Genomic DNA, 18,849 nt, shown 5'->3' on the forward strand with positions numbered 1-18,849 from the left:
CATCCTTTTGATTCCTCTGTAAATCTCCCCCTTAAAAACTAACAGTCTTCAAGCTAATCACCATTATATTTATAACACCCTTAAACTGTTTAATAACTTTCATACAAAGCTCCTTCCTCTCTCTCTTCTTAGAGCTAAATATATCCTGATCAACATCGCATCCTGAAGCAGGAGGCTTATTCAACTTCTGTTATAATATGACCTGATACGGAAAACTTAACAGTACCAGAACTCCACAGACGCATTTATAGCTCATTATAAAGCGTGTATAGTAAGCATCTTCACAAATACACTTCATTTAACCTTAACTCATTCCTATCCACTTTCATTTAAACATAATCACTATTGTTTTAACTGTGGCAACTGCACCTATCCTAAGAGTCACCTATGTAGATGTAATATCACCATACACCTACAACTTTATAATCAAGCTAACAGAGCCACCAATACGTTTAAATTATTAATGTTAAGCTGGATGCAATCCCTATTCAATTTGCCTCTCAAAGTGGTCTCTAGGAGCCTAGGTACCTGTGGCGGTTGGGAAGAAGATGACCCCCAAAGGGAGCAGCACTGTTAGAGGTGTGGCCTTGCTGGAGGAAGTGTGTCACTGTGGGGACGGCTCTGAGGTCTCTTGCTCAAGCTTCTCTCAGTGTGACGCACAGACCACTTCCTGTGGCCTTCAAGTCACCATGGAGCAGCTCCTCCTCCAGCACCACGCCCGCACACCACCATGCTGCCACCACCATGCTGCACACCACCACGCCTGCACACCGCCATGCTGCACACCACCACGCCCGCACACCACCATGCTGCACACCACCATGCTGCACACCACCATGCTGCACACCACCATGCTGCACACACCACCAACGCCTGCACACCACCACACGCCTGCACACCACCATGCTGCACACCACCACTGCCGCACCACCCACCACGCCCACACACCACCATGCTGCACACCACCATGCTGCACACCACCACGCCTGCACACCACCATGCTGCACACCACCACGCCTGCACACCACCATGCTGCACACCACCACGCCCGCACACCACCATGCTGCACACCACCACGCCTGCACACCACCATGCTGCACACCACCATGCTGCACACCACCACGCCTGCACACCACCATGCTGCACACCACCATGCTGCCACCACCACCACGTCCGCACACCACCATGCTGCACACCACCACACCCGCACACCACCATGCTGCCACCGCCCCAACTAAACGTTTCCTTCATTAGAGTTGCTGTGGTCATGGTCTCTCCACAGCAGCAAACCCTACGATAGTCCCTTACTGGGTTTCGGTTGTGAGCTAGCTCTAATGGCTGAGCCATCTCTCCAGCCCCTCCTCCTCAAAATCTCCCTGCGAGCTCGAGTCCTTCCTTCCCACCTAACCTACAAAGAAATGACGCTGTATCGTCCAGGAGAAAGGGATCAGCCGCTGCTGGACTTTGGTGTGAACATCCCAATGGAAACATGTGTTTGGACACTTTATCTCCAGTTGGTGGGATCTTCATGAGGTAAACCCTGGCTAGAGTACTTCACCGGGGGTGGGTTTTGATGTCTTACAGCCTGCAAACTTCTCCAAGTCTCTGTCTCCCCGGCTCCCTTCCCTGACTCCATATCTCTCTTTTTCTCTCTCTCTCTCTCTCTCTCTCTCTCTCTCTCTCTCTCTCTCTCTCTCTCTCTCTCTCTCTCTCTCACACACACACACACACACACACACACACACACACACACACACACCCTCCACAAATACAAGCCAGAATAAACCTTTCCTACTTGAAATTGCCTTTCTTGGGGTATTCTATCACAATAATAGAAAAAAAAAGTGATGTAGAAATAATACAAATATATGTAACTGTCTAATTGAAACTGATTCCATTTTCATCAAGTCAAGTGGTTGCTCCAGAAACAAACAGAAGTCTACCTAAACCTAGGAACAGACTCAAAAACAGAAGCTGGACTCACACGGATTTGCACTCAACTTTAGCTAGCCACCTAGGAATTCTGTAAACCTATTTAGCTTCTACAAGTCCTCAATTTCTGTTAGTAAAGTAAATGTAAGAGGTCGGAGGGACCACTGAACGGTTAGGATTAGTTGCTGATAGTGCAGAGGACACAGGTTCAGTTCCCCATGACCATGTCAGGTGGCCACAGCTACCTCTAACTCCAGTTCCAGGATACCTGACACCTTCTTGTGGCCTGCAAGGGCACCTACATGTGCATGGTGCCCATACAGACACTCAGGCATACATAAAATAAATTTAAAAAACAGTAACTATAAAATGTTAGCGATCACAGCACTTGGGAGCTAGAAGCAGGAAGATCAGAAGTTCAAGGCCAACCTTAACTACATAATGAGCTCTAGATGAGCCTGGGCTACATGAGACCTTGTCTCAAAAAAAAAAAAAAAAAACAAGTAAGTGTATATAAGATATAACATGTTTTTAGATAGTGCCTGGTTGGTTTGCCGTGATAGATAATTACATAGTAGACGCTTAATATGACGGACACCTCTCCCTTCCAAAATATTTAGTCAAATTATGAAAGTTAGAAAAGCACTCAGAAATAATCTGGTCTGGAGAAGGCTGAAGCAGGAGGATCACTGTGAGCTTGAGGCCAGCCTAGGGTACATGCTAAGTTTCAATAGTAAAATAAGGTCTCAAACTTGGGTGGGGGGCAGATGGAGATTGTCTGCTGGAGTAACTAGCGGCCTGGAAAGAATGCCTCCTGCTGCTAATGATAAGGCTGCAACTGAAACTCAGGCTTCTGAGCCCCATAATCTTCCACTTCTCATCATTCATCTAACAACACAGTAACTGGAGCACTGAATTTCTGTGATCTCAGCTTCTTCATTAATAAGCTTCATTAGTAAACTAAGGACGGGGCAAGAGCCTAAGACCTTCCAGCTCCAAAAGCCTCATTTCATGACTCGTTTGAGCCTTTAGTAATTTAAAGGTGTGTTCACATGCATTACATCTAAATACATGCCCGGTCTCTATGCATGCCTAGTTATCTTACAGTCATTTTCAAATCTTCAGAACAAGTTAGTGGTTACTATGAGTTACAGGAAAGCAATTACCTCGCCAGCACAGTCCAGCAAAGAGAGCAGATGAATATGTATAAACTGACACAAAACACCCAGAGTAAGGATCCAGAGTCTGGTTCTGAGAGGCTGCATTTTTTAAAAAGACTTAAATTTATTAAGGCAAGTGGTACACACTACACTCATAAGACTGAGGGAAGAGGATCCTAAGTTCCAGGTCGGCCTAGATTCCATAGTTACCATGTCTAAATGCTTAAAAAAAAAAAAATCACCAAAGGAAACAAACAGAGAAGGATCCTAACAGTAAAAATTTCAGAATATGACATGCTTGTGTCTGTCAAGGCCCAGTTAGTGAAACTGAAAAACTCGTATGCAATATACTTTACAACCTAACCAATTCTAATCTCCTGGCTAGAGACACCTGTATAAAAGACTATCAGTTTCAACACAGGAGTGAGGTGCTCAGTGATGAACACCTTCTTCAAATACATGAGGCCTGGGCAATTCCCACGATCTCCATTTAAAAAAAAAAAAGGATGAAACTCAAAAAGTAGAACACAAAACTCATCAATATCTACCCAAATTGTAGGTGGCTGTCATAATTCCAGTTCCCAAGGAAACAGACTCAGAGTGAACTCTACATGCAGGAAGTTCACCGGGGCGTGATCTGGAGGGCAACACCTGTGTGTACAGAGGCAGAAGTCTGACTGGGTGAAGGGAGAGGCTGCAGAGTACTGAACAGTGATGGGACCGAGCTGCCATGGCGGCTGGAGCGTAACCCAGTCCCCACTAAGCAAACGAATTTTTCTCTGTGTCCTCCACATCAGCCAATAACAAATGTAGGCCGCTTCCAGAAAGGCGATATGATCTTGGGGGTGGGACAGCAGCTTCTGGTTTGCTATGACAGACCCCAGGGGGAAGAAAAGACAGTTATGAGTCATTAGCAGTTGTAACTCTGGGCAACTGGGGTGTGTCTTCCTCTAATAGGAGAGGTAGGTGTCACACTATCGTGGGGTGCCATAGAGAGCTATCCTGGGGCACGGGGAGTCCCATGTCTTCTGGAGCTTACTGCAGGGCAGGTGCTGTGACAGGCAGCTTACATTACTTATCAGATTTTCTCAGTGAAGCCTTGCTTTCTGAAGACAGTGCCTTTTCTCAGTAAAGGAGACAGAAAACAAAACATTTCAAGATTTGTATATATAACATACCAAAATTTCTATGTTGTGGGTTGGCAAATGATCAGTGAAAATCCTTGTTCTTCCTTGGTTTTCAAGAAAAGCCTTTAACCTGAAAACTACTTTGGAGATCTGCCAGGCAGTACCTTCACTGGACAGATAAGAAAAAGGATGAAAATTTTTCTAATATCATATTGGTAGCAGAGATAAAACTAGAACTCAGTGATTTCTCTGCTTTCTCTAAGATCTTAACTTAAAGCTTAACGAAATCAAAGTAACTCTGAAGGAAGATTGTTATTACAATGCATAGCATATCAACTTCCTCTATGTCATTGGCATTTTCAAAAATTATTTACATCAGAAACTGAGTTCTACACTAAATAAATGTCAGGAGTAGTTGACTGGAGGGAGGATTTTGTATTAAACTAATAATAATAACAGCTAATATACCAAGTTTATAACAGTCACAATTCCAAACACTTGTATAGCACTGAATTCTCACAATGCTGAGTAAAGACAAAGGGTAGTTCTCACTTAGTCAAGGGGAAAAATGTAAGGTCGGAGAAGCTAACTCGATTACCAGAGATGACTCAGCTGATAGAGATGCTTGCTGCCTAGCTTGCTGACCTGAGTTCAATTCCCGAAACTCACATGGTGGAAGCAATGTATCTATCAACTCCCCCAAGAAAACAAAGATCACACACGGAATAATAAGCAGGCCTAGAGTCCACTTGGCTTCAGTGTCTGTGACTGAAATATTAAATGTCCTCTATATCACACCCCTAGGCTACTTCTAAAGTTTTTTGAACTTTTCAAATTTCATTGATTCCTGTCATTTATTGTTATAATAAAAAGTATAGTTTTACTATTTAACATAATTTTAGGAGGCAGTGTGAGGGCTCACAACTGTAATCCAGCACTCAGAGTCTGGGTCAGGAAGAGTGCAAGGAGTTTGAGGCTACCTTGGACAACATGGTGAGCTCCAGGCCACCTTAGGCTACAAAGTGGATTTAGGGGTTTTTTTTAAATTAATTAATAATATGACCTACTACTTAAATGTATTTTGGCATAAAATGGTATAAAGCTGTGAATCCTTAAAATATTTTAAAATATTATTTGCCTATGAAAGCTCAAAGTACTACTGAAAACATAAATCCTGGAACACACACACATTTGCATACTTATATAAAACTTAACCATGGACTGACTTTTGCTGAGCTGGATCTACTGGGATGGCTCATGTAAAATGAATACATGCGTGCTGGAGAGCTCCATTTCCCATCTTCACTTTACACAGTCCAGGAGCCCCTACCCAGTGAACGGTCCTACCCACCATTAAGATGGGTCTTTCCACATCAATTAACTGATCCAAGACGATTCTCAAAGGCTAACCCTAATCCAAACAATTCCTCAAAGCTGTGCTGCTGGAAGGCTCGCCTCCTAGGTGTCCAGTCGACAGTACTAACCATCATACGTAACCATCTTTTAGAACAGCAAGACGGGACAGAAGTGTGGCTCGGTGGGTGAAGTCCCCTGCCACCAGGCCTGCCAACCTGAGTCTGACCCCAGCCCCCACCCGGTAGAGGGAGACAAGCGACTCCAAGTTGTCCTCTGACCTCCATGTGCAGACCACAGCGAGGCATCTGCTCTCTCTCTCTCTCTCTCTCTCTCTCTCTCTCTCTCTCTCTCTCTCTCTCTATCTCTATCTATCTATCTCTATCTCTTTCTCTAAGTAAATAAATAAAATGTTAAAAACAGAACAAAAAGGCTGAAGAAACAGCTCAGAAGAACACTAGCTGCTCAGTCATGAAGAGCAGAGTTCAGATCCAGCACCCATGCTGAGCAGATCATAAACAGCTCCAAAGATCCAGCATCCTCTTCTGGACCAGCCATATACATCCACACAGACAAATACGTACACATACACACATGCACACATGCACGCACACCCAATAAATAAAATTTTTCCAAAGTTCTTTTAAATAAAAGTCACTTTATTGACTTCTCTTCCACATTCATACACATCTAATACTTGCCTCCACTTGTCTCCAAAATGCAAGACATGGATTTCCAGCTGTCCACAGATCATCTTTTCACAAGTATGTCTAGACCCATAATTTACACTCATCTTCCTCTCAAATCTTTCTCCCTAGTTTTTAACTTCAACTTGTGCCTATTTCACCCATCATCTCAGCTATTCAAACCACTTTTAAGTCACGAGGTCCTACCAGGCCTGGAGAGATGATAGGTCATGGGCTCAAAGCTGATACTGCTCTTGCAGAGGACCTGAGTTCCAGCCCTCATGTAGGCTGCTCACAACAGCTGCTCCAGGGGGCAATCCAGTGCTCCCTCTGGTTTGGGTGTGGGTACTACACTCACAAGCAACAAACCCACACAGACATATACATATAACTAAAGTAATAATATAAAATATAATATTAAAAGCACTATCAATTCTACTACTTAACTTTCTTGAAAAGTCAATCTTTATCCTGAATTCACTAGACATAACAATCAGAAGTCCATAGTTCTATTCAATGGAGAAACTAGAATCTTTTGGCAAGTGCTTACCATGAACAAAAGTCTGAAATTTGATCCTAGAATTACAAAATCACAAAGTGGGAAGGAAGAGGGGAGGGGGGGGAGGGAGGGAAAGGGAGGAGGAGGAAAGCAGTAAAAGGAAAGAGGGAAGGGAAAGAATTTTCTAAGAACGCAAATGATTCCCATTTTAGGAAGTATTGTAACTTTCTAGCTGGCCCTGCCCTTAATGAAGTCATCCTCTCTACACAACTAACAAAGTTCACATTACATTACCGAACCCTAAGCATCACACTCTGCTAAACTCTACAGGAACTAGGAAAGAAAAATCTCCAGACTAAGGCACTCCAAAATCTAGGAGGGAGAGATGAAAGAAAGAAATCACAAAGGCAGTGCAGTCGCACATGGTGAGCTGCAAGCCAGCACTAGGTAGACAAGGCAGAAGGACTCCAGAAGAAAGGCAGGCAGACTCGGCTGTACCACCATAAGAAGGACGACATGAAGGATATGGGGGAGAAGGAAGGGAAAGGAGAAGTGTAGCTGCTAAAAACACATAACAGAATCAAGATTATATAATGTTTGTCAAAGTGTCAGTGTGGTGAGCACTTAGGTCATTAAGAACATTAGGTCATGTAATACTATATAAAACTGTAAGTAGATAGTATGTTCAAGTTTACAGTACAGCAACTAGCTATCAGAAAGTCTGAACTTTTACACCAAGCTTACCCTCATGAGCAGCAACCCAGAATTTAAATTATTACTATTATAATAGTTAAGTACTATGAGATGCTTTGGGAGAATAAGACACAAAGCAAATAACTCTTGCATTACTTGACTGAAAAAAAAATGGAGAGATATCTGAGAAAACATGTAAGTTGTGAGAAACATGATTAGCAAGAGATGGTCAGGTCTGTATGTGTACAGAGGGAAGCAGAAAGAAGGTCCGGAGCACAGACATCTCCTACGACATGCTACGGACCTGGATATGAAGTGTCTTGCAAAAAGACGCATGTGTTGATGGTGCTGCCCCAGGTGGTGGTGGTATTTGGAGGTGATCAGATCAAGTCACTCACTAACGTCCTCGGTGGACTGACCGGCAGCTGAGTGGTCTACCAGGAGGTGCAGCCCACTTTCTCTTGGCCTTCTGACCTGAGCACCGTGAAGAAGCAGCTGCTCCACTAGCCATCTCTGCCACGCACAGTACTGGGTCGCCTGACAAGAACTAAGCCGGAAACGGCGGCTGAAGTAAGTCTTCCCTCCCGCATATGGACTTCCTTAGCAATCTGCCACCCTGACAGAAGACTAACATAGGTGCTGAAGAGTCACTTAATTTTTTTTTTAAAGATTTATTTATTTATTATGTCTACAGTGTTCTGTCTGCAGCAAAGAGAGCAAATCTCATTACAGATGGTTGTGACACATGTGGTTGCTGAATGAACTCAGGACTCTGAAGAGCAGCAGTGTCTAACGCTGAGCTATCTCTCCAGCCCCAGAGTCACTTAATTTTAAATAAGAGAATGATTTGCTTGCAGTAAATACTGCCTAGGAAAAACATCTTGGAAAGTTTTCCTTGGTGCAAATTTGATCCTTTAAATAACTTCCTGTGGTTCCTTACTGCCTAGTCTAGATCAAAAACCCGCCATCCATGTTCCCAGGCTAAACTGTTATAACAACTTCCATCTACATACAGAAACACAGTCTTCTGTTCTGAGCTAGGCTACGTGAGGCTCTTGAAAATGTCTGATTCTATCTCCAAATGCTCTTTTCTCCATTCCTAAGTCTCCCAGCCTCAGGGAGCCCTCACAACCTCACGCCTTTCCCTGCCCATCCTAAACTCTGCACAGAATCACTCTGTCTTCCGTCCTCCAGACCCCTCCTGAGTATTCTCACTTAGCACACATTGCTTTGTTACTACTAAACTGTCTCCTCCATTAAAAATCAACGTCCTCATCTCAGGTGTTAGCACAGTAGGCCTTAGCACAGTTATCAGAGCAGAGTGAATGTTTAACAGGATGTCACAGAAATGCCAATGGTCTGAGGGCTCACCTAAAAAACAACAAAGATAATGTCTCGATGTATGTTTTGTTATACTTGAGGGTGGTACAAAACAACAACAAAACTTGTTTTTAAAGGGGTTTAGGGTGGTAGAGAGATGCCTCAGAGGTTAGAGTAAGGGTGCCTGCTACCAAGCCTGATAACCTGAGTTCCATCCAGGAACCCACATGTGGAAAGAGAATCTACTCCCAAAAGGTATCCTCTGACCTCCACATGTGGTATGGTGCTTGCCTAAGTACACATGTACGTATGTACACACACACACACACACACACACACACACACACACACACACACACACAAAATATTTTAATAAAAAGAGTAAGGTTGGAATCTGTCCTGAGATTCTGGGAGTCTAAGAATGGAATGTCAGCACCCCTGCTGCCCTACATGTACCAGAACAGCAGAAGATGCCTACCTGCCCGCAGCAAAGGTCATGTGAGAACACTACAGTCAGGGAAGCTTTAGGCTCACTCTAAGAAAACCAATTCCATTTTCCTGGGTTTGGGTTCTGTTTCTGTTACAGCTCTTACTAGGTAACACAGGGATGTCCTCTAACTTAGTACCCAGGCTGACCTAAAACTCAGTCCTCCTACCTGGGCCTGCGAGCATAGCCTAACCTAGCCTCTAGAGAAAGCCATTATCCTATTCATGATGGCAGTACTCCTGTGACCTAATCACCTTCCCAAAGCCACACCTCCTAACACCAACACAGTAGGAATCAAATTTCAAAATGAGTTTGGGTAGGGACAAAGCACATCCAAACCACAGGACAGAACATTTTTTAAGTGTTCCCTAGGACATTTTAATGTATAATTATAACAACAAACAGCTATTTTATTAGCAATAGCTAATGTTTACAATGAGCTTCAGAAAAATCAAGTGAACCTGCCCCAAACCATGCAGTTAAGTAGTAGGGTGGAGATATCAACCCAGGTAGGCTGACATCAAAGTTCATATTATCCCTCCCCACCACCCCATAAATACCTTTTTTATTACTTGAGATACTGTCTACGTTCTCTAGACTGGACCCAAAGTCCTGGATCAGACTTCCCATTCCTAACACTGAATCACACTGCACCTTTAACTCAAACAGACCACTGGGATTAAAAGAGAAAACCTCTCTTGTTGCATTCCTGGTTCTTCTATCTTAATATCTTCTGTATTCTAAACATATAGGGGAGGAAGAGGAGAAGGAACATGTAAGGAGGGATGAAGAGCCTGAGCTAGAGACCAAGACCCTCTCTCAAAGCAAAACAAAACAGCCACATGGTGCACATACACATACCAAGACCTACATAAAAAGAAAACAACTCTGTAGTTACTGCTTTTTAAAAATTCACCTCAATAAATTAGTAATAACTTCATCAAACTGAAGCCCCAGCTGATCTGAAAAACTCCTTCTGACATATTATTTTAAATATGGTACCCCCAAATGTGTACTCCTGGGGCTCCCCATGAGTTCCCTCCTCGCCTTCTCTAAACGTAATACCGTAGCTGGGGAGTCTTTGAGCAAGCCATCCTCGCCATCTCCCCCTGAACAGCGATCCCATAGGGTCTGTGTCTGTCTTAGTCATCACCATGTCTGGCACACACGGCAGCCTACAACAGATGTCTAGAAAACAGCTGCATTTGAATGAAGCCCCCCCCCAGTTCACCTCCTTTCTTTTCACACAGTCATCGTCCTAAAGCCATGATAAATACTTGTCCCTAAAATGCTAGAATCCCTCCTGTCCTCTTCTACTTCTGTTCTCCTATAGCTTCAATGTGTACACAACACTGGCAAACTCGTGATCCTAGGAGAATCCTCTCACTGCTTACTCAACAAATATTAATTTCCTACTATATCCCAATATATTTTCCCATTTCATGGGATATTGACTTCCTCTTCTTACAGAATAAAACTGAAGGTTTCAGTTAGAATTATATGCTGGAAGAAACAAGCAAAGAAACTCAAGACCTTGAACTCAAAGAAGAAGTAAATAAATGAAGAAACGAGCATCCTCAGTTTCAGCACTCAGAAAGAATAGGCACAGGAAAAACTTGGGATACTTTTCTGTGCCAAAGAAGTCAAATACTCAAAAACGTGTTATGGCTGCCCAGGAAAAGGAAAGCTCAAATGTTCAAATGTAGAGCAGGATAAGCATGAAAACAGTTAGTGCACTGACATATGGATCAGTACAGTATTAATGTTGATTAGGAGAATACTTTTGAAGTCTTAAGTATCTCCCCAAAACTACTTATTGGTTGCAAAAAAAGAAATAATAATAATGATGATGATGATGATGAGTACTGTATAATAACAATAATAATGAGTGGAGGAACTAAGCAACACACTTTAAACAAGTAATCCAAATCAAAATCACCTGAGGCTTGAGATGTAGGAAAAATACACTTGCCCCTAGGTTAGATCCTTAACACCAAATAAATAAATACTTTTATTAAAAAAAAAAAATAGCATCACCTATGAATGTCAAAGAGACATCATGAACCTCCAAATGTGGCAACCTGAGGACACAGCATTCCTTAGCATAACAATATCCTTGCCAAGAATGCAGAATTTTACTCTAAGCACGGGCAGACACTGAAAACACAACATGAAAACATTCCAGTTAAAAAGAGGAGAAAAGAGAAGACAACCCTGCGGGAAGGTACTACGGCTTGAGTGTGCTCCCGGGGGTCACAGAGAAACTTCATCCCTCCCAGCGCAGCAATACCTGAAGGCCAGGCCCACAGGTCAGAGGAACTGATGTCACTACTGCAAGAGAATGGGCTGTCACAAATGCATGCCCCCTCTCACTCCTCCATCACTCTCTTCTGGTGCTGTCTTTTGAAACCTAAAAGTCCACCTCAGTGACACACCTCCTCCAAGGCCACGCCTCCTAGTCCTTCCCAAACACTCCCCCAACTGGGAACCAAACATTCAAACTATTAGCCATTCAAGCCGCCACACACGGGTAAGGAATATGAGAGTGGTCTCTGGATTACTTTATTCTCCCAACTTTCTCTAGGTTCAAAATTAGCTCCAAATAAGAAGTTAGTGTAGTGTGCAGATATTCAACTACCTCTTCTGTTCAAAATAGTGCCCCCAGCTACATGAGACCCCTGAATGGCTGACGTACGGTTAGTTCAAGTTAAGACATGCCATTAGAGTTAAGGACACACAACATTCGAAAGACTTAAGATTGAAAAATGCAAAATCATAATAATTTTATATGGCTGACACATGGAAATATTTCAAATATACTAGCCTAAAAGAATGCTTCCAGCTTATATGACTACTACCAATCTTGGCTTACGAATGACTCACGTTTTCACTGGACAGAGCTGAACCAGACCATCAGCCCTCGGTGGGTGTGGGGTTTCACATTACTTTACAGCTCCATCACAGTGCCTTTTTCTTTAAACACTCCTCTATCACTAAGACGCTTGGTTTCAAGCAACTTACAGACCAAGACTGTGCCTGTTCACTGCTGTCCTGAGATCCAGCACACAGCAAGTGCTGTAAGTACTGCAGCAACTTATTGTTATTGTGTGAAAAGGGAGAAATGTCAACAAGAGCAGAAGGAATCCTCGCTCTTTCTAAATCTTTGCTTACATCGTGACTCCTTTCCCACCATAAAACATCCCCTCCTCCCTCGCAAGCATTCTTCAAGACCCCTTCTAATGACAATCTTTTCCAAGGCGACCCTCCCTCAGTACTACTTTAGAGCCTTCAGTGACGCTATCATTTACTTTAGCATTTCACACAGACAGTCCCTGAAAGAGAAACTGGGTCTCACATTTCTCCTGCATCTTACACAGGGCTAACCACACCAAATGAGCAGTAAGGAGAGGGAGGAAGCAAATTTCCAGGAGAAGGGGACAGACTGGGAAATTATAACATTTGGCTGTGGGAACTGGAGAGATGGCCCGGTAGTCAAGAGCACTTGCTGATCTTGCAGAGGGCCAGAGTTCTGTTGCTATACCTGCACTGCAGTTTATAACTGGCTATTAACTCTAGTTCCAGGGGATCCACCGCCTTCACTTGGCTTCGCTGGCACCAAGTATGAAGTAGTGAACAGACATACACGCAGGTATGTAATAGACATTTCTCTCTCACCCACCTGTTCCCAAATACCTGGCAGCCGCTTCCCAAATAATTGACTCGGAGGCTTAATATTACTTATAAATGCTCAGCCGATAGCTCAGGCTTGTTACTAGCTAACTCTTACACTTAAATTAACCCATATTTCTTTCTATTTATGCTTTCTTTTTTTATTTATTTATTTTTTCCAGAGCTGAGGACCAAACCCAGGGCCTTGCTAGCAAGCACTCTACCACTGAGCTAAATCCCCAATCCCTCTATTTATGCTTTGCCATGTGGCTGGCTCATGGCTTGTTACCTCATTTTTCACACATCCTGCTTGTTTGGGGGCTGGCTGGCATCTCCTGACTCCACCTGCTGTGGATATTGCTCTATATAAATAAAACACTGATGGCCAGTGACCAGGCAGGAAGTAGGTGGGACAAGGAGAGAGGAGAATTCTGGGAAGCGGAAGGCTGAGGGGAGAGACACTGCAGCCACCGCCAGGACAAGCAGCACGTGAAGATGCCGGTAAGCCACCAGCCACGTGGCAAGGTATAGATTTATAAAAATGGGTTAATTTAAGATAAAAGAACAGTTAGCAAGAAGCCTGCCACGGCCATTCAGTTTATAAGTGATATAAGCATCTGAGTGATTATTTTATACGTGGATTGTGGGACTGCGGGGCTTGGAGAACCTGGAGAGAAGCCCTCCAGCAACATCCACCCTCCTCCTTCCCATCATCCTTAGTCTCGTCACCCCACCTATACTTCCAGCCTGGCTACTGGCCAATCAGCATTTTATTAAACCAATTCAAGTGGCAAATCTTTACAGTGTAAAAGAGGATTATTCCACAGCACAGGTAGAACACGTACAAATAAAGTAAGTATTTTTTTTTAATTTGGGTCTAGTCTCTAGTAGTCTTTGGAATCTACTAACTTCACTGATTAGATAAATCATAGCATCTCATTCACTTTCTACGTTCTGATTTATAAAACCAAAAAGATAAACCAAATGACCAGCAAAGCAGCCCTTCCATTTCTGCAATTCTGAATTAAATCCATTCTTTCCTTAGAATTTTTTTATATTTATCAGCAAAAGAAAGTCTAATACTCTATAACTAAATTATACTATGTTCTCTCATAAAGAAATGGCACAGAGTTTGCAAACTGCCTAATGTAGTAAACACTGACCTTCTTTCTAGCTACTGAGAACCTTAAGCTCAAGTCTTTCTCAAAGTACCCATGATGGTTTGAATAAGAATATGCCCCCACAGATTCATAGGTTTGAATACTTGGTCCCTGGCTGATAGAACTGTCTGGGAAGGATTAGGAGGTGAGACCTTTTAGGAGGAGGTGTGCCACTGGGCACAGGCTTTGAGGTTTCAGAAGACTCAAGCCATATCCAGTGTCTCCTCTCTGCCTCCAAATTGTACATCAAAACTGAGTTCTCAGCTGTTTCTGCCACCATGCCTTAGCTCCACCATCATCAACTCTACCTTCTGAAACCATAAGACCCAAATCAAATACCTTCTTTTCTAAGTTCCTTGTTCATGGTGTTTTATCACGTCAATAGAAATGTAACTAGGCTAATACCATTAATCAAAATATTCAATACATTCATATTGGAGTATCTTCCTTACCATTATTGTTTTCCCAGCCCTCTCTTTTAGGAAGCTAATAAAAGATAAGAGGGAGAAGTAGAGAGAGGAGGAATAAAATTTCAACAAAGTACCCGAGGCCTTACAGGTAATGTTCAAAGATTGAGTTATGACTGATTATACATGCAATGTCCTTTTCTTCTTCCTTAAAATGTTATCTAAATCTAATCAGAAGAAAATTGTAATAGTCAAAATGAAAGATCATCTAAAAACAGATGTTAGGAAGTAAAATATAATCCAAAGCATGGAGACTGTTCCAAACAAACCTCTAAATCAGGAAGCGTAGTTTTAGTTTTATATCTTAACACCAGTGCTGAGACAAAAGGTTGACAGGGTAGGGGCAATACAAGAATTGACATTTAAAGTTTCGTTGTTATACCTGTTAGCAAAAACCACCTGTAGAGTTAATAAAAACACACATTCTAGGATCTAAATCAGTAATACAAATCACAAGCTTCAAGAGTCATCAAAATACCCCTAATTAAATGCTAAGCATTAAAACAGACACATCTACAAGACAAACCTGAACTCCTTCAAAGAGATGCAGGTCCTCTCATATATAACCTGGTCTCTGCCCACCCGAGTAGCCTCCTTTTCCGACCATCCCTGAAAACCATCTCACTCCTCAAACCGTTCTTCTCCCCCTAGGGTCACTTGCTCCTTTTATGCTTCCAGGCTTTCATAAAGGCTATTCCCTCAGCCTGACATGCCCTTCCCTCTCAAGCTATAAATATGCCCTCCTTCCTGAAGCTTATCGTAACCACCTAACACCCTCGTCCAAAGTGGCTCCCAGAGCACTCCTCCTTCTCCTGGTTCATACACTCTAATTACTTTTTGATGTGCACCTCCCCAGCCAGGTTCTGAGTCCTAAAGGGAGGCGGGCCACAGCTTATTAAACCATTTCCCAGCACCCAGCATAACGCCTGAATTCTACCGGAGCTCCACATACAAACTGGAGAAGACAAAGCAAGCCATGAGAAATAGTTCAAAGTTTTCTACTGAAGAATATATACATCCAGCAGAGTGGATCTCAACCAGGAGCAATTTAGCCCCTAGAGGACATTGCCCCAAAGCAGGTACAATACTATCATTTACACAATAGAAGCCACGAGCAGTTTACACAATTTGTTAGCCACCAACGAATACACCCCCCTACAACAAAGAGTGACTTGCTCAAAGACTCTCTCATTCCAAGGTTGGGAAGCCCAGTTGTCAAATATGAGGATACAGTAACATCTCAGCAATAACCAAAGTGAATACCTTTTTTTTTTTTAGTTTTGACAGAAACTTCTTGAACAGACAGGCACACGACAACACTAAAAATGACCTTCACACAATCCCAGTACTCCACAGCATCAAGAGTGCCGCAAAGCATCCTGAGGTTTTTTGTTTTTTTTTTTTTAAAGCCACACTGTAGCTACCAGAAACAACTCCCAAATCAGAAAACATTGTCTAGAAACTTTAAAGCAACCACAGGCAGACTCCTTTTCTCTTGTGTAACTATGTCAAAAATACAATCCAAGGCACGGGGGAATCAGTGCCTCCAGGACGGACAGATGTCCCTTAAGTAAACCAAGGAATCAATCAAGCCTTTTCTGTGGAACACAACAATTGATGGGAAAAGAGGGCATGTCCTTGCTTGCAGCCAAATCACTGCTTTATCAATAGTTTTTTTTTAAAAAAAAAAAAAAAAACTGACAAAACAGCTGCAGAAAGAAAAAGAAACTCAAATGTCAACGCAGAGGGTCAGAGACGGAAGTTAACTATTTCTCCTCTGATACAGGACCAAGAGTCAGACGACTTGAGCCTTTCACAGAAGTTGTCTAAGCAGGAATCTTCCCTTCCTGTATACCGAGTGACTCAACGCTCCTTGGCACATTCCTTGACTAAATACTACAAATTCACTAAGTTCTTGTCCTTTGAACGACTTCTCCTACCTCCTGGGTAACATCTCTTCACATTTACCACTCTCAGCGGGGAGCCGATGGAAGCTCTCCAAAACAAAAACTTGAGTAGGCAACTCTTATTAGTAAGAGATTTTTAATTATGTTATTCTAGGAACTGGTACCTAAACAAAACACCTACAGCTTTCCAATGCTCTTCACCTTTTATTTTAACCCTCAAGATTTTCCAGATTTTAAATTGAGATCGCCCTGGGAGAAACTAAACTGGAGTGCGCATTTGCCGTTCGATCCATTTATTCTTGGAAAACTAAAATAAGGGTTCTTGTGGTTTTTTTCTTTTTCTTTTTTTTTTTTTTCTGGGGCTTGGAGAGGAAAATGCACTTGTAATTCTTTCAAAGTTTCCAACAGTGAGTAATATCTTCCTTCTCCGCTGACTTTGCCAGTTCAGCGGCTTCAGTCCCAGGAGTCCGGCCGCGCTAGGCCGGGTCCCCCATGACCCTCCTCCCGGGGCGGTGCAGAGGTGTAAGAGAGGCAAAGCGGCTTGAGGCAGGTGAGTGTCAGTGAGTGTCGTGGGGAGGTGGAGGCACGCCAGGGTCGGGAAGGGCCCCCGCAGCCGCGCACCCCCAGGCGGGGCGCGGGGAGTGGGGAGGAGGGACCCGCGGGCACCACACCCTCCAAGCCCCGCGGTTGACAGCCGGGCGCGGGAGCCCGGCCCGGGGCCTCCGGGCTGCAGCCTGCGCCCCGCCCCACCCGCGGCCGGGCTCCGGCAGGACCAGCAGGCCTCGGAGCCCTCCACTCCCAGGCCTAGTGGAGCCCGGGAGCCCCACGGCTCGCCCGGCTGCCCCGGGGGTCGGTGGCTCGCACGCTCGCGCTCACGTGCTGCCTGCCGGAAGGACGCGCTCCCTCTTACCCTCTGCAAGATCCTCCTGAACATGGTGTGGCCGGCCGCCGCCGCTGCCGCCGCCGCCGCCGCCGCCGCCGCCGCGGGGACTCTCGGCGCCCCGAGGCGGGTTAACTCACGACCGGAGGGCCGGCGGGCCGCCGAGCCGGGACGAGGGCGGGGGGCGAGGCGGCGGGGGACGCGGCTGCGGCGGCCCGGACTTTCTCCACGGGCGGCGAGACGGTGCGAGCACGAGCCAGCGGAGGAGGAGCGCTCGCTCGCCCGCCTGCCGGGCCGCCCCCGGTAACTGACAGCTGGGCGGGCCCCGCCCCTGGCCGAGGGGGGGGCGGAGTCACCGCCGCCCCGCCCCCTCGGCCTGTCCATCCGCGGGAGGGCGGGGCCGGCCCGAAGCTCCGACCAATCGGAAGCGGGGCTAGCGTGACAGACAGGTTGGCAGGAAGCGGGTTCCTGGGCTTCTTCTTCCGGCGATCGCGTGGACGCCGGGTCGCTGGACCGCGCTCCGGGCGTCCAAGAGGGCTGCATCCGAGCGGAGAGGCTGGGTGGCCACCCCGGGGTCCCGGCCACGGGAGGCGTCTCTTCCCGGGGGGTGGGGAAACCGGCCCCCGAGCAGCCTTCGGGCGAGCGCCGGCCTGTGATGGAACTTTACTGGCGCTCTAGACGCTGCGCTGACCCGGAGCCGGATCCTGATCCGGGCTGGAAAGGCTGATTGCGACCGCTAAGCTCCAGGCCAACGTGGGCCGGAGAACCCGAGGCCTGCTTAGCTGCGATAGGCTTCCCCCTGCTTTTCCAGTCCCAGGTTACCCGCTCCCTTCCTGCCTCGGATTGCAGCCAGGCCCACCGTAAAGCATGGGAGGCGGCCGGGTTTGGAATTCGCTAGCGAGTCTGGGTTTGTCCTTTGGGGAAGAGGGCAAAGGTGTCTTCATCTATTTTCAGCTGGAGCCATCTTTGGTTTAAACTGAACCTGACCCTCCCCACCCCGCCCCCTTTTCTACTCCCTCCCGTGGGAAAAGCACCCAACCCTGTTGTAGAAACTTGTGGTCCAAATGCCCCCAGTTAACTGCGTGTTCTTGGCTTCTGTTAAACTGCTTGCTTGCATCCCCCCTGCAACTGCCAACTGGGATGTTGGGGTTTTTTGTGTGTGTGTGTGTGTGTGTTGTCTCTAAAACCTCCCTGTAATATACGTTCAAGGTGGCTCTGTTTTAAGTCCAGTGCTCGGGAGGCCCCTTGACAGACTCTCAATGCCTAGACTGCACAAGGGAACCTTGGGATCCTGACGGTGCCTGGTGACCTGGGAGCTGAGATAGGCCCGGGTTTCGGGGATCTGGGGCAGGTTCCCAGTGCCCAGATTGTACAAAAAGAGGAATTTGAACACCTCTGGCTGTAGCTCAGAATTCTGAGGACTTGTGGAAAAGCCGAATACAGTGTCAACTTCTGAATCAGTGGGACCGCCAGGACACTATACTGGCCCCTCTGTTTGGTCAGGATTCT

At 45.2% G+C, this 18,849-nt stretch overlaps 1 protein-coding gene across 1 annotated transcript in view; it reads right to left on the reverse strand.

Annotated features, from left to right (window-relative positions):
* The window catches only part of Eea1 (early endosome antigen 1), a 128,639-nt gene extending 110,937 nt beyond the window's left edge, over positions 1–17,702 (reverse strand). Inside the window, 1 exon segment of the mRNA XM_028881203.2 lies at positions 17,371–17,702. Coding sequence (XP_028737036.1) covers positions 17,371–17,394 — 24 coding nt within the window. The 5' untranslated portion in view covers positions 17,395–17,702.
* Between the last annotated feature and the right edge of the window lie 1,147 nt (positions 17,703–18,849).

This window comes from Peromyscus leucopus, chromosome 18 (genome assembly GCF_004664715.2).
Source record: "Peromyscus leucopus breed LL Stock chromosome 18, UCI_PerLeu_2.1, whole genome shotgun sequence".
In the NCBI taxonomy this organism is placed as follows: domain Eukaryota; kingdom Metazoa; phylum Chordata; class Mammalia; order Rodentia; family Cricetidae; genus Peromyscus; species Peromyscus leucopus.